We start from the raw sequence: 27,587 nt of genomic DNA, 5'->3' as shown, positions 1-27,587 counted from the left end.
TTTTAAGCAGAAATTCTTAGCAATGTACATGGTACTTCCTTTTCCATTTTTTATGACAACAGTAATAACTTCGTAGTTTGGTATAAGAAAGAAATGACTTTCTCAAAGTCACTGAGTAGGTTTCCTTTGCTGAGGGTGGACTTGAATCTGAGCCTCCCTAGTATTAATTCAACAACTTAACCATTAGGCCACACCGAATGAAATAAAAAGTACATCTTATCTGAATTTTCATTTTTCCAATATAAATCTAATACTCTTACCATCCTTTGTAACATGAACAACAAATAACCCTTCTTCATTGCCCAGAGCTATTCGTTCATGATCTGAAACAGTTAAAAATGAAAAAGAAAAAATAATAATTGAAACACACATTGCATAAGGAAAAACAAGTATCAGATAAAAGGATAGATGAAACCAAATTAATACTACAAAGTGTAATGACATTATTAGTTGTTTCATTTTGCCTTTAAATAAAAATGAAAAAAAAATATCTCTGGATTCCTGTAATAACTAAACAACATAAATGTTCAAAATTCAAAGTAGGTGAAAGGTAAAAGTGACTGAAGAAAATTAATGCACAATTTTAACTAGTGTAACACATTTACAAATCAAAGAAAAATACAATTTCCAAACATTTTAGAATTCATTTAAATCATAAATTATTTTCCATTTTGCTTTCCATTTTTTATCATATTAAATAGTTTTGTAATTCACAATATCTCTCATAATCTTTATCATTATCCCACTCCATAAACTACCAGTTTTCCATTAGATGTTATCTTATCTTGGCCATTTAGTCTATATGGACTGATAATCTGATACCTCCCCAATATTTTAAGCTCCAATGCTTGTTTATTATTGGATACCTTGCTTAAGACCGACATTGGGCTGCCCATTTACCTGGATGCAAACCTAATATAATTCTGAGAGATATGCATAGATTTGTTTATTAGTGTCTATATTTTATGTCCCTTTTACGTAACATTTAATGGAAAGGCTTGTGCTGTTATATTATCATATCTATCTGAAAAGAACACGGTTTTTCCCCCCAAAATATTTGTAAACAGGTGGAGGATAATTTTACATTTGCTGAGCAAAAAGGTCTCTGAAGATTACCAGGTGCTTTGGAAGGGATGCTGCTTAATGAATTTAAATATTTTTGAAAGTCCTAAAAGAACTTCTCTCTTTTATTTCCTCACTAGTCAATTACTTCATCCATGTTTTTCTTATCCATACAGTTATATTTTCCCTTATGCTTCCCTTCCTAATACTATATATTTACTGCTTTTCCTTAGCCTATCTCCATTCCATTTCTTCCTTCAGTGCCAGCTGGAAGGAGGGAAGGCTGTGCATGTGAATGTACAGAAAACATGATTTGTGTACATAAATGCGAAATCATCTTTAAAAATGGGATATGATACTTTACAGGCAATCCATTTTAATATAGTGATAGCTTGGTACTTGACTGCTTTGAAACTCATTGAATTTGGTACTCAACACATTTTGACATGAAAAATTTGTCGCAGTACTCATCATTTGTTTGGTATTCTAAGCACAAGATATAACTTCTTGGTGTCAGCTGCATTGTGATTCACTACATTATTCCTTATGGGGAAAATTTGTTTCGTACTCATTGTTTTTGATACTCATGGCGCCTTCCAGAACCAATTAATGCTGAGTGCCAAGGTACTACTGTATTAGTTATTCATTCAATTAATATGGATTTACTTTTTTGTCCTTGGCCTGTCCCTTTTTTAGAACAAGACTTGTGGAAGATCTGTGTATGTGTGAGTACATATTGAGTGTATCACATTTGTGAGGGGGAGAGGCAGATTTCCCTGGTTTAGTAATTCTAGATAAACTTTATTTTTGTGTTTACATTTTTCTCCAATTGTTTCTTAATTTCAGAGCCAAATTCCTTCCTGGCAAACATGGTACATTGCTTCAAAATTCCAGTATGAATTAACACTTCATAGTTAAAATAAGAAATCTGTAAAATGTTTTTAAAAATACATACCTATAATTGCTGCTGCTTGGCTAGTTTTAATAAGGGGCAACGTACTATCATATGCTTCTTTGGGAGCGTAGACTGAGCGATCTTTGAGCTTGTTCTTCCTTAAGATCCGATGTAATTCATTTAAGACTCCTACCCATTTACTCCTTTCATTTTCACTGTCAGCTAGGATCAGGACTGAACATTTATTACTTGATGCTAATAGCTGAGAAGCTGAAACCTGGAAATGTTAGAGATACGTGTAACTAAAAAATGAGATTCTTTGATAAATAACAATGTCATTTATTTATTGAATAAATACATTTATTCAATGTATTCAAAAGATACCCTCAATGTAAATATTTTATAGTAAATAAATTAAGAAGTCAACATCAAATATAAATTACAAAAGACCAATGAAAGCTAGTGAGGCATTAAAAAAATGCATAGTGAATAACCCCAATTCAAATCACTGTTTACCCAGTGATGAAGCTGTATCAGTTTCTGTAAAAGAACTGCAATGAAGACAAAATGGACAGGATAAAACTATGAATAAAATCTGATTTTAAAAATATAAATATTAACTTGTATACAGATAGTTCGAGATATGACCGTAATGGAGTTTGCCCATTACAGTCAGATGTCGCAATGGTAGTTAGGTGAAGCGTCTCACCTAACAACCTCCATATGTCTGCTCTCCCTAATAAATCATTAAACAAACGGTTGTTAAATGGAGAACAGGGTGCCTCGGGGTGGGGGAGGTCTGCCTTCTTGCCTTGATCTCTCCCAAGGCCTCTCCCACCCCTGAGATGCCTGTGCTCTGCTTCCTACTCCATGGGCTTTTTCTACTTCCACAAGGTCCCCTCATGCCTTTGGCATGATTCCCAACCCATCAGGCCAAACAGCTTCCTCCTCACTTACATTTTGAAGAGTTCTGAGGCCTTCCAGAGAAGTGGAATGGATTGCTCCTTTGTGCATTTGCATGGTGTGGTTCCAGAAGTGGCCACCATTTTGTCCTATCCACAAAATGGCAGCTGCAATTGAGTTACTACCACAAAGGCTGGGGACAAATTGCTTTGTTTTACTGCCTTAACAAGATCTGTACAGCGCTGTAGAAGCTTTCTGCAGCATTAGGAAACTTCTGCAGTGCTGTATAGATCTCATTAAGGCAGCAAAATGAAGCAGTTTTTCTGGCAATCATCATTTTGTCCCTGTCCACAAGGAGGAAAAAATGGTGGCCATATTCAGCCATGCAGCCGGGGGACAAACTATTTCATTATGCTGCCTAAAGAGGGTCTACATAGCACTGCAGAAGTTATCTGCAGCATTCAGAAGCTTCTGCAGCAATGTGTAGACCTTGCTAAGGCAGCAAAACAAAGCAGTTCGTCTGGTGGCTGCCATTTTGTCCCAGACCACAAGCAAATGAGATAAAATGACGGTTACCTGCATGAAGCCAGGGATAGGTGGCCTGCCCTTCTTCACCAACATGAGGTCCAGAGAGCTTAAGAAAGTAAGTGTGCTGGGTGATGGGTGTGAGGCGAGCAGGACCAAGAGCTGTGGGATCATAGTGGGGTGGGATGGGGGTAGACAGGTGGGGGTGCTGCAGCATCCTGTGGTCGGTCATAAGGACGAATGATTGCAGGGATGCTGCAGCAGTTCTAACTTTGAAACAGGGTCTTATGTAATTTTGGGATATCTATTGTAACTTTGAACATTTGCTAAGTGTCCTGTCGTATGTCAAGAACTACCTGTAGAGCATTTTTTTAAAAACTGTGAAGGCTAATTAAATTAACTGCACCATTTCTGGAGGATTAAAATTAGACTTTGTTGATATTCCTATATTTTAAAATAGAAAGCTGGAATAAAAATATAAAATTTCAAAGGAATCCACAAAAGCCACACTGACTAACAAATAGAGAAATGTCCATTAATTTTTAAAAAATGAATATAAGAAGAACAATTTATTTTCTATTGTGTGTTGCAACTGTATTAGGGTATTACTTACCCTAAAAATACAGGGAATATCTTTTCGGTTTGCATGGATGACATCAGAAGCCAGAACAGAACACACCGAGAATTCTTCATCCCTTTTATGAAGACATTTTTTTAATCCACCAGTAAGAGATTATTATATTTGAACAGTAACTATTCACATTCAGAGCAGAGTTTCTTAACCCCTGTGTAATGAACTTCTTTGAAAGTCAGGCAAAACTGGACTTCCCAGAAAATTTTTATTAAAATTATAAAATAAAACACAGAAGACAGATTGTTTTATAAAGGAAATTGATTATGCTCAAATACAGTTATCAAAATATTCAAAATGATAAATAGATAACATATAGTCTCTATTAATTCATTAAATTAATAATAAGATAATTAGAAATTAGTAAATAATAAAAATGTATTTGTTTTTCTGATCCAACATCACAGGCTCCCTGAAATCAATCCACAGACCCCCAAGCAATCCATGGACCTCAATTAAAAGTCCCTATTCTAGAGGAAAGTCATATCAGCACAACATAGAGCTGTAATGATATTTTATATTTAGCTTGCCATAAACCTACATTATTTCCAGATCAATATTTGTAGCAAATAATTTCTTCATATAAATGTTTGCTGTCCATTTGTTAAATTGTTTTTCTATTGTTATAAGGCAGTGGTGGCGAACCTATGGCACGGGTGCCAGAGGCAGTACTCATAGCCCTCCCTGTGGGCACCCGCGCCATGCCTCAGAGGTGACAACTGTCCCTCTTCAACCAGCTGCCCCCCACAGGTGTCCCTCCCCACGAGTGACATTGAGGTGACCACACCCACCTTGGCCACACCCACCCAATCTTCCATGATGACAGCCACACCCACCCAGTAGGCCATGCCCACCTATACCCAGAGATAAATAAGTGGGTTTTGGGTTCCAGTTTGGGCACTCGGTCTCTAAAAGGTTCGCCACCACTCTTATAAGGGGTTAAAATATAAGAGTGAAAGCTAAATCAATAGCCCTGCTCGAAATGTCACAACAAAAAACTTTTATTTACTACATTTGAAAGAAAATTTCAAAATAATATTGCTATAATATCCCCAACACTGAAGACCACATAGTCAATTTTATTATCTTGAAGATATTTCAGCTCTCAATCTGAAATTTTATTTGCAACAACTCTATACTTCTACAACTCTTAAAAGTTTTTAAGTCTTTGGAATTTTATTTATTTATTTATTCATCATATTTGTATAGCTGCCCATTGACCTAAAATGTGATCTGTTCTCCGCATAACATCTAAAAGTAGATACAGAAAACCCAATTAAACAAAGGAATCAAGAAATATGTACTTATTCATTTATTTATTGTAGAAAAGGATCCAAAGTGACATATTTGTTGTGGCAAAAGTATATGAATCTTTAGGATTATCAGTTCATTTGAAGAGGAAATTAGAACCAGGTGTTTCAGTCAACGGGATGGTAGGTGTGAGGGTGGTAGGTGCTGCCTTATTTAAATAAAAGAATTCTGGGTGTTTGCTACCAAAGTCTGAACTTCACAATTCAGCTATGCGGAAATGTGTGTTATTGCTCAAACAAAGGAGATTTCTGAGGACCTCTGAAAAACAATTGTTGATGCTCACCAGGCTGGAAAATCTTACAAAACTATTACAAGGAGTTAAAACCCACTAGTCCATTATCAGGCAGATTATGCACAAATGGAGGCAATTCAACCCTCTCAGAGTTACCCTCTCAGGAGTGATCAACCAACCAAAATCACACCAGGGTAATGTCTAAGGAACTAAAGGCCTGTCTTGCATTGTGAATGTCAGAGGACAGGAGACCACTATCAGGAGAACAATGAACAACAGTGGTGTGCATGGAAGGGTTCCAAGGAGAAAGTCACTACTTTTCTGAAAGAGCATTGCAGCCCCTACACAATTTGCAAAAGAACATTGGATAAGCCAGAAAAATATTAGAAGTATGTTTTGTGGGCAGATGAGATCAAAATAAAATTTTGAAGCGTGAATGAAAAACATTACATTTGGGGACTTCTGTTTTTTGCATCTGCAGCGCATGGCCACGTGAGATGTGGACCTCTGCTCCACACGGCTAGTTTCTTCCTGTTTGGAGGACCCTAGATGGGTCCGAAGTTGCCCCGGAGAGATGACTATGAAGGAGGGGGCGCCCCATCGATCATGAAGCGATGGCAACAGCTTCATTTGATCCGGGGAAAGCCCTCTGAACCTGACAGTAGAAAGGCTAGCGTGAGATCAGCATCTAGCCCAAGCTGCTTGCAGCCGAAGTCCCAGAGCATGAACTTAAACATAGCGTGCTTGGAATTGGTGAGAGTACTGATCTTCTTTCTTCTATCTACTATTTAAATCCTTGAAATGATCCCCAAAGCAAGAAAACCTCCAGAAGTGAAGGGAGGGGATTATATCCCCATTTCCTTAGAGACAGAAGCAGCGAATTAACATAAAAGGTTGAAAGAGATATACTAAAATTTGATTTAAAATATTTCAGTCTGGACAAATCTAGGAACTAAAGAACTATCAAGATTATACCCTAAAAAAATTCTTATGGAATTATAAAAATATATAACAAAAATAACTTTTTGATAGAAAGAAAAACTGAAAAAAGAAATAACTGCTGACACCTAGTGGAGAATCAAAGAATAGTACACTAACAATAAGGACTCAGAAATTGACAGAATGCCCAGAAACAAAAAATTGTTCCTTTGAATTGCAAATAACCTTGAAGACAGCTGGGAACAAAGAAAGAGCTAGTTATAAGATTTAAAAAGTGTTTGAAAGAAAAAAACAAAACAAAACACCTGGTCTGTTGCTTAAACCTAAGAACTATTTATGGAGAAAAAAACCTTTGGCTTTTTGGCTAATCTTTTGGAGGAGAATTTGCAGGATTTAAAGTGACTTAATATACTGAATCTGTAATTTTTACTGACTGATAAATTGACTTTTGAATTAAAACATTGATGAAAGATTATTTGAAGGGGGGAGACAACATGGATATCACATATGTATCAAAAAAATGACAGAATGCCACATTCAATATTTTTTCCTAAAGGACTTAGCCTGGAAAATCAAGGCCCTCCAGAAACAGGATAAATACTTTTCCAGAGGAAATATATGTAATGTTAGGACAAATACAAATGACAAGAGATTCAAACCACGGTGAAATTTGAAACAACTCTGAGGATTTAAATAAGCATATTTCCAATCTAAATCTACAATTAAAAAATACCCAGGAAATAACAACAAAGGAACAAACAAATCAGACAGCAGATTACAAACTAGAAGGGTATGATCAAATTGATGAATTAACAAAGGAAAAGAATTACAATTTGACACAAACAGGAAAAAATCTATAAGGTTCTGATACAACAAGAAAATTGGAATTATTAGGAGAACTATTAAAGTTTGGGGGAACATAAATTTTTTATCTTACTTACTCCATCTTTTGTACTCCCAACAATATTTGTAAAAATACAGGAACTGTTGGGTAAGTGGATTATATCAACTTGGAAAATTACTTGGCAAAAGAAGAAGATCAGAGACAGATACAAGAGATTTGACTCTCCCTACCAGATGGACATTTGTTTGAATATGGCTAAAAGAACAGAGAAGATCAAACAAAAAGGGGCCTAATAACAAGGATAATGAGATTTAAGTAATTATATTATAAAACATACTATATTAAATGTTAAAATAGTAGGTTGATGTAACTTTTATTAATATATAATTAAAATATAAACTGATTAAAAAAGGATGTTACATCTATACACTAAGACAGACAAAAACTACAGCATTTTTATAATGCATGACGTAAAATATTGGGATGATGTACCTAAATGGGAAAATTTAGACTGTGAGATGACTAATATGAAGAAATTATGACTGATAAGAATTGGATTGAATATATGCAAATTTAACCGAACAAAAATGATAAAAATAGGATGTATGCTGAACTAATGAGATGATGGTTATGAGAATAATATAAGCTGAAAAAAATGTTATATAGAGAGATTATTGTTATTTGTATAAATATAAAAAATGTCTATACCTAATCATTTATATATTGAAAATATTAAGAATTATATTTTGGCTAAGGTTGAAGAAGGAAAATACAAATGGGAGAAGGGAAGATCAAAGAAATGTATTAGTAATTAATATATTAATTATGGAATTATCAAATTTAATCATTATTGACTGTTAACTAATTATTACTATCCTTTTTTTTTTTGTTAAAATATAAACCAAGACAATACGCTTTATACCAGGCACTGGAGATTGTTATAGTTAAAAACCAATAAAATATCTATATAAAAAAAGAAGAAAAGCATTACATTTGGTGAAAGACAAACACCGCATTCCAGCATAAGAACCATATCCTATCTAAAAAAATCATGGTAGTGGCAAAATCATGATTTGAGCCTGTTTTGCTGCCTCTGGACAGGATGACTTCCCATGGACCTCTGAGTTCTTAATTGTGCCAGGAAAATATCAGAATATCTGTCCATGAATTGGAGTTCAAGAGAAAGTCAGTCATGCAGCAAAATGATCTAAAACATACACACAAAGAATGGTTTAAAGCAGAAGAAATTTAATGTTTTGTAATGGCCAAGTCCAAGTCCTGACCTTAATTCTGCAGGAATGTTGTAGAAGGTCCTAAAGAAGGCAGACATGGGCTTAATTTTTTTCTAACAAATATGCACAACTAATTGACACTTATGGGGTCTATGGCGCTCTCTGAGCTTCATTGTTTGCTTGCATTAGTTGATGCACTAATGATGCCCTGAATCAGTGCCTACCAGTTAGCTAGTCAGCTAATAAACCATCTGAAAACAAACAACTAAGCTCAAAGATCACCGACTCCACAATTCAACCCTGAGCTACAAACAGTATATTCTCTTCTATTGATCAACAGTTATCAGAAATGTTTAGCTGAAATTATTGCTGGCCAAGGGTGACACATCAGTTACTAAAAGCAAAAGTTTACATCTTTTCCCACACATAAATAGAGAGCTTTAGATCATTTTCACAATAAATCAATGAACAAGAATAATATTTTAGACTCATCTGTTTAATTGGGTTCTCTTTTTTTCTAGTTTTTGGATTCTGTGGAAAATAGATTATATTTTAGGTCATCTTTATGCAGGAATACTGAAATTTCAAAAAGGTTAACAAACTTTTAAGCACCACTTTATCTAAGTGCAATTAGTAAGTGTTTAAAAAGAAGTCCTGCTGGCCAATTGTGAATATAATAATGCATTGTGAATAATAAATCCATTTAAAGAGAGATATGATTCTTTACCTGAAGCAACAATCACTCTCATTTTAAAACTTCAGTTATTTAAAGCTCAATAATAGTTCCATGTTATACCACAGCTACTGCTGAGGTTCTTTTAAGTACAGCTTATCAAAAAGAGATAGGCTATAGGAAAATGGCTGACTTTTATGTTATTTATACCAGCAGAGACTCAAAAGAGGAGCATTTGCTGCCTTGGGTATTAAAGCATGCCATTCCTACCTCATATCAAGAACCTGACTAACCACCACACTGGGCTGGGATGCTTTTCCTTCTGCTATATCATAAAGGAAGAGCTTGAAGTCACAGACAACAGCTAGGGCTCTCTGCCAGCCTTTCTTCACTCCAGCTGGCTTAGGGATCTAAAATGAAATTAATCACATTAATTTAATTAAATGCAAAAAAATCAAAACAGGCAAACAATTTTAACACCTAAGCATAATGTGCAAAATGTACTTTCAACATTTATACAAGAAGCCATTCAGCAAGTCAATCAGATATACATTTATACTGTAAAAATAAACTTACTTAACTGTCATGCCTTCCTTCAAATAGAGCAGTGAAGACGCTGACGCCACTTCTACATGCAGTGATCTAAGATCAATGCTAGTTCCAATTTCCCACAAAGTAATGGGTCTGGGAGCATGGAAAATGGTGTAGCATTTCTTCTGGAAGTATATAGGGCAGGTGGTTCTCACTGGCAAGAGTCCATAATTTCTCCCATTTCTTGGGATTTCTTATTCTGTTCTGCAGCGAAGGCACCTTGTAGTTGTGCCAGTTCATGTCCTCTCCCGTCACTCTGGAGGGCACCATCTTTAGTAACCATACAGTGTAATCTTTTTTCCCCACTTTCTTTTCTCTCATGGAGAAAAGCAAACATGAGATTAATCAGTGTGTGTTTGGAATATTATCCCAAAGGTGCTTTTTCTCAACAGAGGGGGAGGGATACGACTTCCATCTATCTCCAATCTACAACACAGTCCTTTCAGCAGTTCCAAGAAGGTTCCACACCCATTTGCATTACTCGGGTGACCCTGATGACCCAGATAAACCTCCAGGTGGCCTCAACAAATCTCTAAAAGAATGCAAATGACCAGCTGTGTGCAAGGAGTATAAATCCTTCCATTCCCCACCATCCAGTCAGAGCTAAAGAAGCTTCTTGGATGAGAAGTGAAACATCTTCAAAGAAAAACAAGACAATCCAGTTGCCTTGTGAAAAAGCACCTTTGGGATAACTATGACCTGGATGACTGAGAATCTCCATAGATTTAGGGTATTAGCTGGTTACATTTTTTCATGCCCTTCCACTAGCCAGAGGGAGGAAGCACTGGCCACCTTCATAGGATAATGGAGTACAGAAGGATAGATGTTAGCACACTGGTACAAAATTGCAATACCAATGACAGTATGGAAGTGCACTGAAAACTACCAACTCCTAGCTTTTTCTCCGAAACAGTAGCAGACATCTTGCGGTTTACTTTGAGTGTGTATATACATATACATACATATTGTATGCATACACACACACACACACACACACACACTGTATACACTTTTGTTGTAAAAATGATAAGAAATTCCCATTTAAGAGAGAGAGAGAGAGAGAGAGAGAGAGAGAGAGAGAGAGGCTGAGAAAAATGAATATCAATGGTAAACATAAACCAACAACCCAGGTTTTCTTAGACTTACTCGGACATGCCCTTCATAAGCAGTTCCTATTCCTTTCTGTGGATCAATCCCTAGAGGACCTTTCGTCTGTTCAGGTGGGATGGGACATACTGCTGGTGCTTTGTCTGCACAGGTCACATGGCACGAAAATCCACAGACTGGGAGGAAAGATAGTATTTGTAATTAAAATGTATATCTATCTTTGTTGATTATGTAATACTTATTTTACTAATATGAAAATCAGTAATAAACACAAATATCCTCATCAATTTTTCTTGCCCAATGGAACTATGTGCCTACTATATGTTAACTCAGAGAAGGAAGATTTGCTATAGATAAACATGTAGTGGAGTACTATTTCCTGATGAATACATTCACATTCACTGCACTAATACCTTCTGGACTATTAAAACTATAGTTATATACAACTGAAATGAGCCATTTCACAGAAGTTCCAAATATATATGTTCTGATGAAGGTTTATACTTTTGCAACATTTAAATTGCTAATTTATAAAGTGCAGATTAAGAATTTGGATAAGAAATTAATATAAAACTATTGTCTGATTAATTGGGTATGTCTAGTTTAATGAGAAGGACTAGGTGTGACATGATAGCAGTGTTCCAATATCTCAAGGTTTGCCCAAATAAGAGGGAGTCAGGCTATTCTCCAAAGCACCTGAGGGTAGGACAAGAAGCAATGGATGGAAACTAATCGAGGAGAAAAGCAACCTAGAACTAAGAAGAAATTTCCTGACGTGGAACAACTTGCCTCCAGAAGTTGTGAAAGCTCCAACACTGGAAGTTTTTAAGAAGAGATTGGACAACCATGTGTCTGAAATGGTATAGGGCAGGGATGTCAAACTTGCGACGTCACATGATGTAGCACGACGTATTGCGACTTGTTCCCCATTGCCGGCAATGGGGTGGGCACGGTTTTGGCGTTGACGCACCCGGCCTGCGGGCTGGCAGTTTGGCATGCCTAGTATAGGGTTTCCTGCCTGAGCAGGAGGTTGGACTAGAAGACCTCCAAGGTCCCTTCCAACTCTGTTATTCTATTCTATCTGAGATATTGAATTTTTGTTCAAAAATTACTTTTTAAAAGAATTAGATGTTTCATATATATCCTTCCACATCATTCTTATCAGCTCTACTCTCTTGAGCTAAAATGAACACCCATAAAGAAAAGTTCATTATAAAAATATTTTGTTCAGTTTGATAAAATGAACAGCCTACCCTCTCACGTATGTTGAACTACAGCAACATATGAAATTTCTAGGAGTCCAAATCCGGGTGATAAACATTTCTGTCCTATTAACATATGCATCTTCATACATATAATCATGTTCTTCAAGCTTCGAATGGTTTGAGTACAAGTGAGAGGCTACAAAGGGAAAGTTTCTCTGTTTTCACTTAATTTCTTTCTGCTGACCCAGCTGCTCGTTTACTGAAAAGCCTCGTTTTAGACAAGGTTCAGCAACCGTAAAACCCTCTCAATGCTGAAGCCAACAAAACAGATGTTCAGATTTTTCTCTACACGTTTAAAAAATATTTCATTACTGGAACCAAGGACCATTCAATGTGGTGTTTCAGATCACTGGTTGTCTCAGTATCACCTATTGCAATCACCAATCTAAAACAGTATTATGACATATTCAACTATATTGTATTATACTAAGCTAAGGAAATTTGTCCCTGAATCTTTAAAAGGTAATTAAAATAGCTAGTTGTTCTTCACTTTTTTTGCCACAAGTGTGTAACATAGTTAAAAAATGGCATTAACATGTAATTACTATCATATAATAAATAGACTTCTTGGTAAAAACAAACAGATGCCAGACCTTACCTTCACAGGTACAGCCCTGTCTTATTAACCCAACCATCAATGATGTGCACTGATTACATTTGGTAGGGGTATTAAAGGATTTTACTACAAACTGATGGGCCTTAGGCTGTAAAACAAATAGAAGTATTGATTAGGTGACAGCACTTTGATAATAAAAATCATTTTTAAATTGGCACATATTATATAAATAGTTTAATTTTGTTGCACTAATAAAATCAGAGTTTATTTTTCAGTTTTACAATTTTCAAGCCATTCCTATTTCTTACACTTGTTTAATCATAATCAGTTCCATTCAGAGAACAGAATCATCACCCCATAGGATACTATTAAGTTAGGTATGTAATTTTATAATAGTTTTACATCTTACGTGTTTGATAGATACTGTCTAAGGAATTAAACAAATGTTCAAAATCAGTGGACCACTGTCCAAAAAAGGAACAGGTAAAACAGTTACCTTGTGTTTTATATTTCTTTTTTTCACAGCAAAGTAGGCTAATATCTAATGCACCACAAAACTCATTGGTAGATTATTTATTATTAAACTATGCAGAAACAAATGTGGGTTTTTTCCTTTAGCTTTCAAGACCATTTGATGATCAGTAACGTATTTTGCATCCTTGTAATGCTTCTCAAACAGAGAATAAGTTATTACATTTCTGTAATGAAGTAGAAATCATGTACACGTGACTAAAGAAATATATAATCTGTTTCCTTTCATAACATTTAGTCCAGCACACAGCGAGTTTTTTCAAATTTGGTATAAGGAAATAAATGCTGTCTAAGTTGGACGTGACCTCTCTTGCTTTTTAAATATTTGAACACTCATAACATGTAGAATTGTTTCTTCCAAAGTGGGTTTAGTTCTTACTGATACTAACAGCATTCTTATTCATAAGTAAATGATAGAGGATCAACAAAGTAGACACAGGTAATCCTTGACTACTGATTGCTTAATGAAAGTTCAAAATTATGACTGACTCGGGAAAAGTTATGTCCTCAAAGTTATGACTATCACATTGCCCCCAAGGTCACATGGTCATATTTTGAGTGCTTGGCAAATGGCTGTGGTCACATGATCATATTTTACAATAGTTTGTGCTATTTTCTGACAAAAATATCCATTGGATAAGCTGGATTTGGAATTACAACCACATGATATGCTTAATGATATATGATTTACTTAATTACTGTGCTGACTTACTTAATGACTATTGTAAAAATGGTTGAAACATCAAGTACAGTCATGTGGACTCAACTTATCACGGCAATGATTTATGACCAATATTCCAAGCTCAACTGTGGTCATACGTGAATGACGACCTGTATAAGAATAGCCTAAGATTTTAGCATAGCTTCTAATTGGAATATATGATTCAATACCTTTGGCACAGAGAGTCCTGAACCACTATATGGTGATCTCATGGACGGTGTCTGAACTGGACGCAGTGGATGATCTGAAACCTGAACACATATATGGTGAACATTAATTTATATTAATATTAATCGGCCCACACCCCCCACTGTTAAATGGTGTTGATATAAGCAAACTGGTGCAAAAAGTACACAAGAATTTGAAATATGCATATAATATTGTTTAAAAAAGCATTTACTTTGGGTAACATGTTGAGATTTTCCTCACTTGCAAAATATTTAAATGCTTTACAGCCTTTAACATAACTAAACTGACTGCATCAAAGTAAATGTATTTTAAGAGATTGGTTTACTGGAAAAGCTTCAAATACTCATAGACACATACATATATAACTATCGGTAACAATTATTATTATATTATTCATATATTTTCTTTTCAATATACAACTTTGTATGTGAAGAACATACAAAAACTCCTTCCTCCTCCTACTTTCCCCACAATAACTACCCTGTGAGGTGAGTTGGGCTGAGAGCGAGTGACCGGCTGAAAGTTACCCAATGGTTTTTCATGCCTAAGGCAGGATTAAAACCCACAGTCTCCTGGTTTCTAGGCCAGCACCTTAACCACCACTACAACCTCTCTATGGGGAGAAAAATAGCATAAAATTTACATAGCGACTCTGAGGATTATTCTTTTAGATGTGCATGTAATAAAAATGTTTTGTTAATCAAACAGCACTTGCCCTGGGGCTGCCAGCAAAGCAATGCAGCTGTCCATGCAACATGCATGCGGAGACTCCAAAAAAGCTTTTCAGGCAGTCATGCTGACCATTCCAACCATACAGCTGCTTTATTTCTCGAGGAGAGATGTTTCATTTGTAGCAATATTCACTGTGAAGCACTTTTCCAACATTTGCAGTTTTGTTAATTATCTAACATACACACAGTTTAACTGTATTCATGAAGCTGATGTTTGGCTGATTACCTCTGTACCAATACTGGATCATACATCTACCATCTAAGAAGTTCAGGCAGTTATTAACTAAAGGCTTTTATATGACGGATCTGTGTGATAAATATTTTTGTAAGTGCAGCCAAGGAGTTTAATAAAATGATATAGGTCAGTAGCATGTGCCAGTAATACAATGGTAACACTTCTTTTTTATTTTATTAAATAAAAATATTGTCAAAGGAACATAAACTTTTCTGAAGCACTATCGTTGTTATAAACTGCTTTGTCTATCATGAGGAAAAAATGTGTAAGTTTTAAGTAATTATTATATTAAAATGTAATATAATATAGTACATATAATGTAATATATACATAAAATAAATATGCTTGAGTTATCTGTTAACAAGGTCAAGGTCAATGTTAATGTGCCATGATAAAAAGTTACATTATTTATAACTACTCTTCTATTTTACAGATAATTGTGACAGCATGTGATTACCAGGCTAACTTATGTAAAAACATAAATCAGAATGATTTTTTAATTTATGATTCAGATTACACTGGATATTGTTTTTAAATATTAAATATTGACTTGGCAAATAATATTCTGAAGACTAATCTAGATTACTTTGACATTTTTATTCTTGCATGTAAATTTATTTCCTTTTGTTTTTTAATTTTTCTTACTTTTTTGCTTTTTGCTTCTATTCTTTTAAAATATTTTCTAAAATAAATAAATAGGAAAGAAACCAGCTATATAGTATGGCTGGTTTACAAATGGGAGATGTCTATAAATGGAAAATAACCTCAGGACCTATAGCATAGAATAGCTAAATAGCTTTAAAACTGCAAACCCTGTCAATTGTAAAACAATAATTTTAAAACAAGGATTTATATTAAAGTAAAAGCAATCATGCATATAATTGCAGTATAAAGATACAAAAAGTATTCCAGTTTTGAATACTCAGATGACATTTGAACATCAAAACAGGCAAGAAAGAAAGAGTATTTAAAGTGACATGTGAAATATGAAATTAGGGTTTCCGTGAAAAGTCCAAGAATATTCTGAAGATCAATGCTTCCATCCAAAAAGTAACCAAACAATCCTCCATCAGGAGATTACATAGTGCTTCTAGCAGGCTAACAAAATAAGCTGTTTTCTCGGAATTGCAGATATATATTTTATAGTCTATGCTATATCACAAACTATTTTTGAAACCTTAGTCAGTTTCACAAAAAACTTTGCTCCACAGTGAAGACATAAGCACAGAGGTCCCCAACCTTTTGAGCACCAGGGACCGGTTCCGTGGAGAGAGTTTTTTCTGCAGATCGGAGGGGGCATGGTTTCATGTACTGCCTGCATCCTGCTGATGGGGCTTTGCTTGTTTGGTTGGCCTGGTTTCTGGCATGCCGCGGCCCAGTGCTGGTCCACAGACTGGGGGTTGAGAACCCCTGCATTAGCATATATTTAAAAACTTGGCTTGATAGAGCCTGACCGAAAGGCTTCTATTACAACACAGCAGATGACCCCCGAATCCCGAAAGGAATTGCACAAGGAACATTACAAAGCTAAGTTCCTTGGCAAAGAAATAATGGAATCAGCAGCTTGCTGAAGAATAATAAAAGAAATACTGTTTCACTCTAGATGCAAGTGATATCTGAAAGAAAGTAATAGCAGCAATGTATTGTATCAAGGACTGTTATTTTGTCCCTGTATTTGCTTTCTGTATGGGCAATTTGCTTTCTATAATGGACAATATAACTACAAGAAGTTAGAATCTATGTGTATGTGAATGTGTTTTATCTTGCTCCCATACTCCAAGGGATAATTTACATGTGTACATATATTTATTTTATATTTCATTTTTCTGTTCGTACAGTACTATTTAAAATATGTCGCTGAATTTGAGTTTGTCTGTACACATACATATAACATGTTTGAGTCCTATGTATGTAAACTAATTCTCTCATATGAACTAGTGCTCAGACATAGAAATGTTTTCAGGAGCCAATGAATTCCATTAATATAGGTATTCAGATGCAAAGCAAATAGCAAAACATTGTTATTCCTATCTTTGGCCATCTGTTTTCCATATGAAACAGAAATAAATCTTCCAAAAACACAGCATGTTTGTGTTGCTTGACTGAATTGAAAAACTTGTAAAATCATGGGAATAATCTTTTAACAGGTATGCTATGTAAAGACAGTGAGACTTTAGGCCTATTTACCAGTATGCTTAATTGGCTCATTGGGGGAATAGGACGTGAATAGCTTAATCTAGTTAAATGTCCAAATCAATTCATCCTCAGGTTAACTCCCGTAGTCAACTAACTTTCCACATGTTATCTGAACTACTTACCTGAATGCCCTTTTTGATTTCCATGATCATAATGAAATCCTAGAAAAACTACAGGAAAATTAATAATCTCTGGGCATTATAATTTTAACTTTTCTAGCTACGTGAAGGAGTGTGCGAAACAGGCAGAAACAGGTGAGAGTGGGCAAGTTCTCTCTGCTGTCTCCATAATGGCCACAGCTTGTTCTCCATATGCTGATGAGAAAAGAATTATAAAGTAAAACAATGGCTTTTAAGTTTTCTTTGCTCTAGAGCAGTGACTGGACAAAATATTGTAACTCATGTACTAAAAGTGATACAAATGGCAAGCTCTCTTCTGACATTCTGGAAAACTCTTAAGATCTGGGTTCTGGTCCCAGACCTGAGCTTAATGGGCTTCTTGTTGTTGTTATTATTATTATTATTATTATTATTATTATTATTATTATTATTATTATTATTATTATTATTATTATTATTATTATTATTATTATTATTATTATTATTTAGTCCAGGCAGTATGTATTTATGTTAACTGTTTGGGGAAATTTTCTTTTTTTTTGTAAGTCACCCAGAGTCTGCTGGACTGTATGGCCATAACAAATAAATAATAATAATATCCTGATGAGTTAAATCACCAGGAAAAGATGTTATGGTCACCATACTATGAATATATAACCTTTATTTGTTGATATAATTCCCATTGAATTCAATTGAGTTTACTTCACAGTATACTTGCACAGTTGCTTTGACACTGAGGTATGGGACGGACAATTCTTAAACAAATGTTCTAAGAGAGTACCTCGATTGGTTCAATGTCACTAGCTGTGGAAGGGGACCTAGATCTTGAATGAAGATGATACTTGATATCTTCATCCCGCGAAGGTGTATTAGATAAGGTAAAATTTTCAACAGAATCAATCTAGAGAAACAACCAAGGGAAAGAAAAAAGCAAAAGAAAAGAAATGGAAAATGAAAGGAAAAGAAAAAAAGGGGAAGAATATTAAGAAGCCACATTCAATAAATAACAGTTTTCAAAAATATAGAAATGCAAATAACATAAATGTAGAATCTCCTTTAATAAAGTTTGGCTCCTGACTTACAGCGATTGTGGGAAACAATACAGAATCATTTACCATTCCCTTTTTCAAGAGTTTTCCACACATTGCAATCTACTCTACAAACTTGAGATTTCCTGGTGATCTACCATCCAAATATTATGTTGAGCAGATGCCTCCACTTGCTGTGACACAGAAATGCAGACAAATTACTTTTTTTTAAAAGGAAGTAATCATTATTAGTTTATCCAACCTTTTATTATATATAAATATTTGGTCAACTTAAGGTGGTACCTATAGTTTGGAAAATCTGAATACCTGTGATATCAATATCAGCATAATTATAATTCCTCTAAAACTGCATTGATGTAAAGCTTAATGCAATCTACCCTTAAATCTACCTTTAGATTTATTTCTAAAGTTATACTTATAATGAAATCAATTTACATAAAATTAAAGCTATGGCTACACTTGTAGGCCTCTGGTATTTTTTATATAGCAATTATAAGAATTAAGCTTGATAAATATTAATTCATTGAGGAATAATGAAACATCTGCAAGCAAGCAACCAAGCTTGAGAGGACCAAGGACTCCACAGATTTTGATTCTTTTATAATCTGGAAATAATATTTTAGAAGCTTCTTTTTTATGTTAATTGTAATCTCATGTTTATAAACTATTTCAAAAAACTCATGATAAAGCATATTAGGTTATTAATAAGTAGTCATAATACATGACAGTATCATGAAACTTATTAATTAGTAAATAAATCATTTTAATATAGTTTAAAAAAATGATCTTAGCCCACACTTATCAATACAAAATAACATTGATCAGGTTTGTTCCAATAAAGGATAACATTCTAAAGATTACAGTGATATCTCAATCTCTGTTTTCAAATTTATTTTTTATCAGTATGAAAAGTAATCATAGACAGAAATTTTCTTTTGTTTCTTTTAACAGAAACATGCAGAATGGTGTACAGGACATATTTTTATTATTTTTCTACATTGCCAAAGCACTGTAGTTTTGGATTAATTAAAATATCTTTTAAGAAAAAATAATCTTTTTGGAAGATCTCTGTTTAGTTAAATTATTGATTTCCAGCTAGCTAACATCTCTCTTTTTTCTCTAGTTCAGTGTCATTATTTAAGGTTGTCAGTCAAAAATTAAATGTTTCAATATAAAGTAGTGAAGTTATGTACCTGGATTCTATGCATTTTATTTTGTACTGAATAGAATTCATACAAATTATATTGTAGAAAGCAGGTGACTTTTTAAGTTTAACAAAAAATTTAGAGCATGATTTGTTCTGAAAACACAAAAAAGCAGATAAAACATACCTAAGAATCTTCCTTATATATATGTACATGTAAATCTTTGTGTACATTTGTATGTGTATGTGTATGTATATGTGTATGTGCCACTTGAATAAACCATAAGTTTATAAGGCGAATGAACAATTTATGTTCCTTTATTTTAACATAATGCTTGATTTCTCATTTATTGCAAGTGCTTACATAAAGTAAACAGTAACTGAAATTCAGAATGCAGCTCAGCACTTCTTTTAAATTACAGACGTAGCATTATTTGACATATTTATTTATAAAATGTTTATACCATTTCAATCTGCAGAGACTATAATCAATGCTACATGATCATCAATATAATTCTTTGTTACTTGCATGTAAACTATTTCAAATACTGCAGCAATTATTAGCAGAAATTCTTTTCTATACTTTGATTCCACCATTATTAAATATAAAATTGTATCTCACTGAACATCAGGAACTTTTGTTTCTTTTACTTATTGAAAAACTCACTTGGGACCAACAAATATTAGACAGGCATTGAAATAATCTTTTCCATCTGTCCCGAGTATTATATCAGACAAGAAATGTAGGAAATAAAATATTATGAGACATACACAGAGGTAGTTTTTTTAACACCCCCTTTTCACTATTTTTATTTCTTCCCCCCGAAAAAACACCCAAAACCAGAATGGAAAAAGAAATGACTAGAATGCAAAGTTTGTGTTTGTAATTTAAGTGAATTGCAAACTGCTGTCTTTAGCACTGGTGAAGGTGGGTTTTGGGAAGGCCTGTTCCCAAGATCTAGTCTGAAACACATATATCCATCCTTCCACGATACAGATAATTGAGCATAACTCAATCTGAGAACATTGAATAGGAAGCGCCTGCTTAATATGGGACACACACAAGGGTATCTGTGTGTACTGTGCGTGCAACTAACTTGTAGCATGTATTTGAAAGAGACTGTTGTGGTGGGAAAAAATATGAGGCATTAGGTATGTTTGCCATGTTGAATCACAAAGCATTATGGGCTAAGCAAAGCAACGTTCTTTGAAACATTAAAGCAACCATGCCCTTTAGAGGGATTGGTGCAACTGCTTTAAGGAATGTCAACTGCATGCAAGCACAGCCAGTATTTCAAACAGGACCACCACCAAGGTGAAGTGGTTGTGCATGCATAGATAAGCAGAGAGAACAAAGACAGCCTTAAAGGCAGCTGTGCAAGGCTTCTAAAATACTTTTTGTGGCTGTTTTAATATTATGAGGGTGTTTTGTTTGCATTATCATGCTTTGCAACAAGAATACTTTGCATAGCTCTAATACATACATGCATTTACAGAGAGACACATCTCTGAATGCTTGGAAGATAATTTGCAGGTTGTTATCTCTCTCTCTCTCTCTCTCTCTCTCTCTCTCTCTCTCTCTCTCTCTCTCTCTCTCTCTCTCTGTGTGTGTGTGTGTGTGTGTGTGTGAGAGAGAGAGAGAGAGAGAGAGAGAGAGAGAGAACTCATGCACATTGGCCTCTATTTCTTTTTAATTAAACTGTTCAATCAAGCTCCCCCCCTTGCGCGCGCGTGCGAGTTTTGTGGCTCCCAGTGTTTTCTTTTTTCTGGGAAATGGGTCCAAGTGGCTCTTTTACTGTTTAAGGTTGCCAACCCCTGGCCTAGGCAGAGGAATCTTCTCAACTAATGATCAGCATTTGGTTAGAGTTAGATAAGGGTCAATAGCATTCAAAGGGGGTTGAACTTAGTTCACTTGTGGCTACTTAATAATTCTAAGAGAGAGAGAGAGAAAGAGAGAGACATTTAGACTAAGCATAAATTGCCAAACCAACTGCTATAAAATGTTCTCAGACTGGATAATACTAATCACATTAAACAAATAGGTTCTTGTCATGATTTTGGTATTCTTTTTAATGTCAACCAAACTAACTTGACCGAATTGATAATCCTGCTCATAATTTGATGATGACATGGATTAGGGAGGCAGAATTCTGGTTTGCTAAATCTCTGTACTCTAATATGTTTAAGATTCAAGCATAGTATTGTAACTGTGTATGAAACATATTTATCTGATTTGTAAAAAATTATCTGTAAAAACATTATTTAAAAATTGCTCCCCATTATCCTAACAAATAGGTGGATTTTACACTAATTTTGCTTTGTTTTTGTGACATCCTAAAAGCCAAAAGCATAAAACAGAATAGAACCACACAAACATTCTCAAAGCTTTGCACTTAATAAACATTATTAAACAGAAGGAAAATATAAGAAAAGCAGTAGCACAAGACAAGCAGCAAGATAGATATGCAAGCCATAAAAATATCAAGGAAAATGGTCTACACTGAACGAAGGCAAAGCCATGTCCATGATATGAAACACTAAAAGCCAACACACAAGACATCCTCTTACACGTCTGCCTTTGTGGGCTGGAATACAGGAGGGAGAGCGCTTTAACAGAGAAAGGAGGAGACTGTTAACAAGGGAAAGACACATTCTTTCAATCCACATTTCTGTACAGAAATTGATAAAATTTTCATTGTAAAGACAGGGATTTGTGTATCATGATAACATAAATCAGAAGAAACATCAAAACACAAGAAACAATTACTGTCAAACATCATTTTTAAAACGTCACTTGTCTAAACAAAATTCTATTTTAGACTAAATAATTTCTTATTAAATGCATTTTTTTAAAATGCAAATATTATCAGGAATACAGGTTGATCATTACTGTATTGACATTGCAACAGACTTTCCTTGCTGCACTCCATGATGAATGTCTCTATTCATTGCTGCCAATGGAGAGTTCTCAAAAGAAAATGGCAGCTTCTTTAAGGAAAGGACTGTAATGGGGGAAAATGTTTTTTTATTTTTTGTCTGCTACAATCTCAGTTATAATTTCTTATCTTTGCTAACATTACTTTACACTTTTTTAAAAAAAAAGTTACACAGTAAATGCAAAAATGCATTTCGAGTCCCATTAGATCTTAAAAGTTTTATTATGAGGGGTGGCGACGCGACGCCGAAGACAGCCGTTTTCGGGCTGCCCGCTCCGCAGCTGTGTTTTTCCATCGTAAACAGCGCCGATCAGCTGTTTAGATGGATTTGAAGCCCCCTCCTCGGGAGAAGAGGAGGGGGTGAGGCCCCAGGTAGGGGTTGAGCTCTCCGGGGCTGCCTGAGCTGAGAGTTTGGGCGGCTGAAGGATTGAGCCCCCCCGAAGCCTGGGTTGCTCCGAGCTGCGCAGCGCCCCTGCTCCGGGATTTATGGAGCAGAGCCAGGCGTTAGCAACCACCCCTGCCAAAAGGAAATACTTTTGATTATCAAGATGCAGGCAGAGCGGTACAGGAGGTCAAGGTGATGTGGACTCTTATCTTTACTCTCTAGCTCAATGGATTTTATAGCTTTAAAGTGAAAGTGCGCAATAAGTGAAACTGGGGGAAGATGGCGGCTAAAACTTCTAAAGCTCTTCGGAGTGCGGGGTCTTCCCTGGTGCAACAGACCTCATTGCAAGCTTTGCTTCTTCCTGCACCTCCTCCGGCATTGACGCTTAAGGATTTACAAGATGCTCTTGGAAAGCATTCACAATTGATGTCTGACATGATGGATGAAAAGCTGAAAAAGTTGGAGGAGAAACTGGAGAAGAAGATGGAAGAGAAGTTTAGAGCAATGAGGGTGGACATGTTGTCTATGATTGAATCTGTAGCTGAATGTGTGCAACAGCTGGATGAAAAAGTGAAGGATCTCAGTCAAAAGAATTCTATATTAGAAGCAAAGGTATCAGAAAATGAAAATATAAGGGATAAAATGGACGGAGAATTGAGCCTTGCTCAGTATCATCAGATGCAGTATGCTATTAGAATCAGGGGTTTAAAGGAGAACTGTAAAGAAGATTTAAAGCAGCTGATTTCTGAGGCTCTGGAAGGGGTATTGGGCCAGCCAGCATCTGAAATTGAGGGAAATATGGACAAAATTTTTCGTGTAAATTCATGGATTGCAAGACAAAGGAAGTTACCCAGAGATGTGGTGGTCTATTTTACAAAGAGAGTAATTAGAGATGAAGTTATTCAAGCTGCCTATGATACTAAACTGGTAGTGGCTGAGCAAGAAGTCTTGGTTTTAAAAGAGATTCCTCCGAAGATTTTAAGGAGAAGGAAAGATTTTGCATTTTTAGTACAGGAACTTAAGAAATGTGATATTAAGTTTAGATGGGAGATTCCAGTTGGACTGGTGGTGACGCATGAAGGTAAAAGACATCGTCTGGTTACTGTGGCCCAGGCACGTGATTTTTATAGCAATGTGTTAAAAGCAACCCCCCTATCATTTTTGGAAGCTGTTAAGGGATACGGCGAGGGAAAGCTTCAAGATGTTGCAGACAGACAGATAGAGGACAATGGTGTTGGAGGGGATCAAGATACAGTTTCATTGGATGTTGCAGGAGGCCAGAGGAAGACGCGTGCCGCCCTAAGAAGAGCGAGACGAGAGCAAGAGCAAGACCAGCAGATAGTTATGGAATCTCCAAAGTGTATTTACAGTGAAGATGTGGGAGGGGCGCGGTCCAAAGAAGTTTTGGGGGTCATGACAGACGTGCTCCAAAAGTTTTGGGGCGTTAAGATTGCTGATTAAATTTTTAAATTAGTATCTTAATGGATTAAATTTATCATAGAGGAGAAAGAAAGTTTTTTTTTAATATTTAACACAATTTAAGATGGATGTTATTTGCTTGTTAGAAAAGTATATTAGGGTTATGGACTAAAAGTGTGTGTTGAACTAAGAATGGGTATGCAAGCTCCTAATTAACAACAAGTTGTCTTACAGACTGCTTAACCCTTTTTTTTTTACTCTTTTTATTTGAACTCAAGGATGACTTGGAACTGCGAGACATTTGGTGTGATACATGCAAGAATTATTTTTGATTATGGTTTAGTTTGGTTGGAGATTATTAAGGTTAATAGATAGGCGCTTTTGGCGCGTAACTGAGAATTTGTTTATTTTTTTTTTCTTTGAAATTAATATGAATAAGGACTGGGATTAAGAAAATCTATTTTGAGTAAAGCTCTTTTCTGTTTTTCTCTTTTTCTTTTTTACTTTATTTGTAATATTAATATTGTTTGTATTCATTTTACATGAGCTAGAGGGAGATAGAACTAATAGTTCATTACTGATAACACAGGGGTGTTTATGTTTGTTTTTTGATTTTATACCCTGTATTTAGCTCTGGGAAGTCGGGGGGGGGGAGGAGGGAATGGGGGGAAGGGATAGGGAGGGTTGGGTGGGGGTGGGGGAGGGGGGGATTAAAGTCAAAATGTATTGTAAAACTTTTTAAATAAAAAAAAAGTTTTATTATGAGTGCAAGAAACAATGTTTATTTATTATCTGGTTTTTCAGAACTTATATAACATAACTGTTACATATAATTTTTTTTATTAGCCTTTTAATAAAGGTGATACAGGTAGTCCTCAACTTACAATTACATTTGGGACCAGAATGTTTATTAAGTGAATCATGTAATTATTAAATGAATCATATGGCCATTATGTGAATCTGGCTTTCCCTATTAACTTTGCTGGTCAGAAACTGGCTGGCCAGGTTGCAAAATGGTGATCATTTGACTCTGGGATGCTCAACAATGACATGCTCGCTGTCAAGTGCCCAAATTTTGATCATCTGACTGTAGAGATGCTGTGATGGTTGTCAATATGAGGACTGCTTGTAAACAACTTTTTCCAGTGCCACTGTAACTTCAGTCACTAAATAAATGGCTGTAAGTTGAGGACTACCTGTATTAGCATTTTAGTATGGCATCCATGCCTCTTTTTGAAGTTTAAAAAACCATGTTCTTTAAGCTAAAGCCATTTCCTTTGATGTGGAAAAAACTAGCTCTTTCATCAGTCAAACAATAGGACTGTATTCTGAAGTCCTTGAGGTGTTGCAAGTATTGAAGAAACAAAACAGATGGGAAAGAAGGAGAAATGACATATTTTAAGGGGAACAGTCCTTTTTTACATCTTATCAATGGATTTTATTGTTTAATTTGTTGCTTTCTAATGCATCACATATACTGAATGCACAGTATGTATCATTTGTTTCTGAACCTTACATAAAGATTTGACACCCTCCCTTAATAACATGTCTTTTGCTTTGCCTGAAGTACTGTAGTTTCGGAGTGGGTGGTGTGAAAAAGTCACTTTGTAAAGGTGTTGGGTGTTTGTCAAAATTAGGAATCAGGTTCTTTCCAATTCGGGTGCTGGGAAATATAGTTTTATAGCTAATATAACCATGAACCTCAATAAACCTGGAAGCCCTAAACAGCCATTCATCTCTGACTGTGGTAAACAAATAAAGAACCTTTAGAGCAGGGTTGAAGCCATATAACAGCTTTTTAACACAAAGTATTTTGACTTGCTAAGAAATCAATAATGTACAAGTGATCAGTAAAACTTGGAAATTTAGTCAGCTTTAGTTCTGTTCTGTGGACAATCATAGATAATAAACTACACTGAGTTGTGGGAAACAAGTTGCTTAGTCTCAATTTAGCTACTGAGAAAGTTCATTATGTCAAGACTATTTTCAGCTTATAGAAATGAGGGAGATATTATCTAATATTAGAAGAAATTATTTTAAAAACAGAAGATACCGGTAAGTTAGATATCAGTATTCAAATTTGTTAGGCATGTTGGGACTTCTAATGCTGTAGACAAGACAATATTAAGACAATAATCTGTTACTATCTTTCACAAGGCCCACAGTCTAAGTAAAAATTTCAAGGCAGTATAAGGATCTTTTGTAGGCCTTAAATCCTTTCTGCTTCTTTATTCCACTTTTACTTGCCTAAATAGGGAAGAAAGATGGCTGGTGTATTAGGTGTGCATAACTTCTTCCAATTACTGGACCAAAGGTTTGGAAGGAAAGGCAACAATTTTCTCCAAGAAAATCTGGCCATTTAATTTAAAAAATTAATATTCCCATAGACCAGGGGTAGGCAACCTCGGCACTTTTATGACTCATGGACTTCAACTCCCAGAATTCCTGAGCCAGCATAGGAATGAGCCGAGGTTGCCTACCCCTGCCATAGACCAATGATAAAAATCAAAATGTATCCTATTTTTTTGTTCAGTATTGTTTTGCTTTTGATAAGCAGGCTAAGCAGTGTTTAAAGTAGGAATGAGACCCAAATTCAATTTCTATTCAGCAATGTGATTCACTGAGTGGCATCAGATCACTTTCAAGCTTTCAGACTAAATACTTCACAAAGATTACCATTAGATATATTATATGAAAGCAGTTTATAAACATGACTACATGACTAAGAATAAACAGAATAAATAAAGTGCTATTTTCAATTAAAGATACTGAACTATTTGAAAAAAGAAGCTTGCAAGTTATGATGTCAGTTTTGTAATCTAAATACATTGACAAATTTTTATTTATTTATTTATTTAATTTAATTTGTACACCGCCCTTCTCCCGAAGGACTCAGGGCGGTGAACAGGGCAATAAATACCAAAATACCAAAATTAAGAACAGATTAAACCATAGTGCCCAAATACAATAAATAAATGACTTAAAAACAATAATTAAAACCCAAACCCATCAGATGTGCTCATAAATTAAAACCTTATTTATACAGCACAAAAGCTATTTTAAATCTGGAATACATAGAAATTGCTTCTTTGTGGTAAGCTATCACTTCAAACTGAAGGCTAGCTTTACTAATATTACACAAAGCCATTGATTTATTCATATAAAG

At 35.2% G+C, this 27,587-nt stretch overlaps 1 protein-coding gene across 4 annotated transcripts in view; it reads right to left on the bottom strand.

The window, feature by feature from the left end:
- The window catches only part of CDC42BPA (CDC42 binding protein kinase alpha), a 153,821-nt gene that overhangs the window by 18,504 nt on the left and 107,730 nt on the right, over positions 1–27,587 (bottom strand). For 2 of the 4 annotated variants that reach the window (XM_081335741.1, XM_081335742.1), the window contains exons 22-29: positions 18,270–18,389; positions 14,189–14,269; positions 12,809–12,914; positions 10,985–11,121; positions 9,518–9,657; positions 3,999–4,080; positions 2,018–2,234; positions 261–323 (exon numbers count right to left, since the gene is read on the bottom strand). In XM_081335741.1, coding sequence (XP_081191867.1) covers positions 261–323; positions 2,018–2,234; positions 3,999–4,080; positions 9,518–9,657; positions 10,985–11,121; positions 12,809–12,914; positions 14,189–14,269; positions 18,270–18,389 — 946 coding nt within the window. Of the gene's footprint in view, positions 1–260; positions 324–2,017; positions 2,235–3,998; positions 4,081–9,517; positions 9,658–10,984; positions 11,122–12,808; positions 12,915–14,188; positions 14,270–18,269; positions 18,390–22,249; positions 22,289–27,587 lie in introns of all 4 variants that reach the window. The other 2 variants (XM_081335744.1, XM_081335743.1) reach the window with 2 other exon arrangements.

This window comes from Vipera berus, assembly GCF_964194415.1.
Source record: "Vipera berus genome assembly, chromosome: 1".
Classification (NCBI taxonomy): domain Eukaryota; kingdom Metazoa; phylum Chordata; class Lepidosauria; order Squamata; family Viperidae; genus Vipera; species Vipera berus.
Note: the sequence above shows the minus strand (reverse complement) of the source record. Positions and strands in the feature narration are given on the sequence as shown.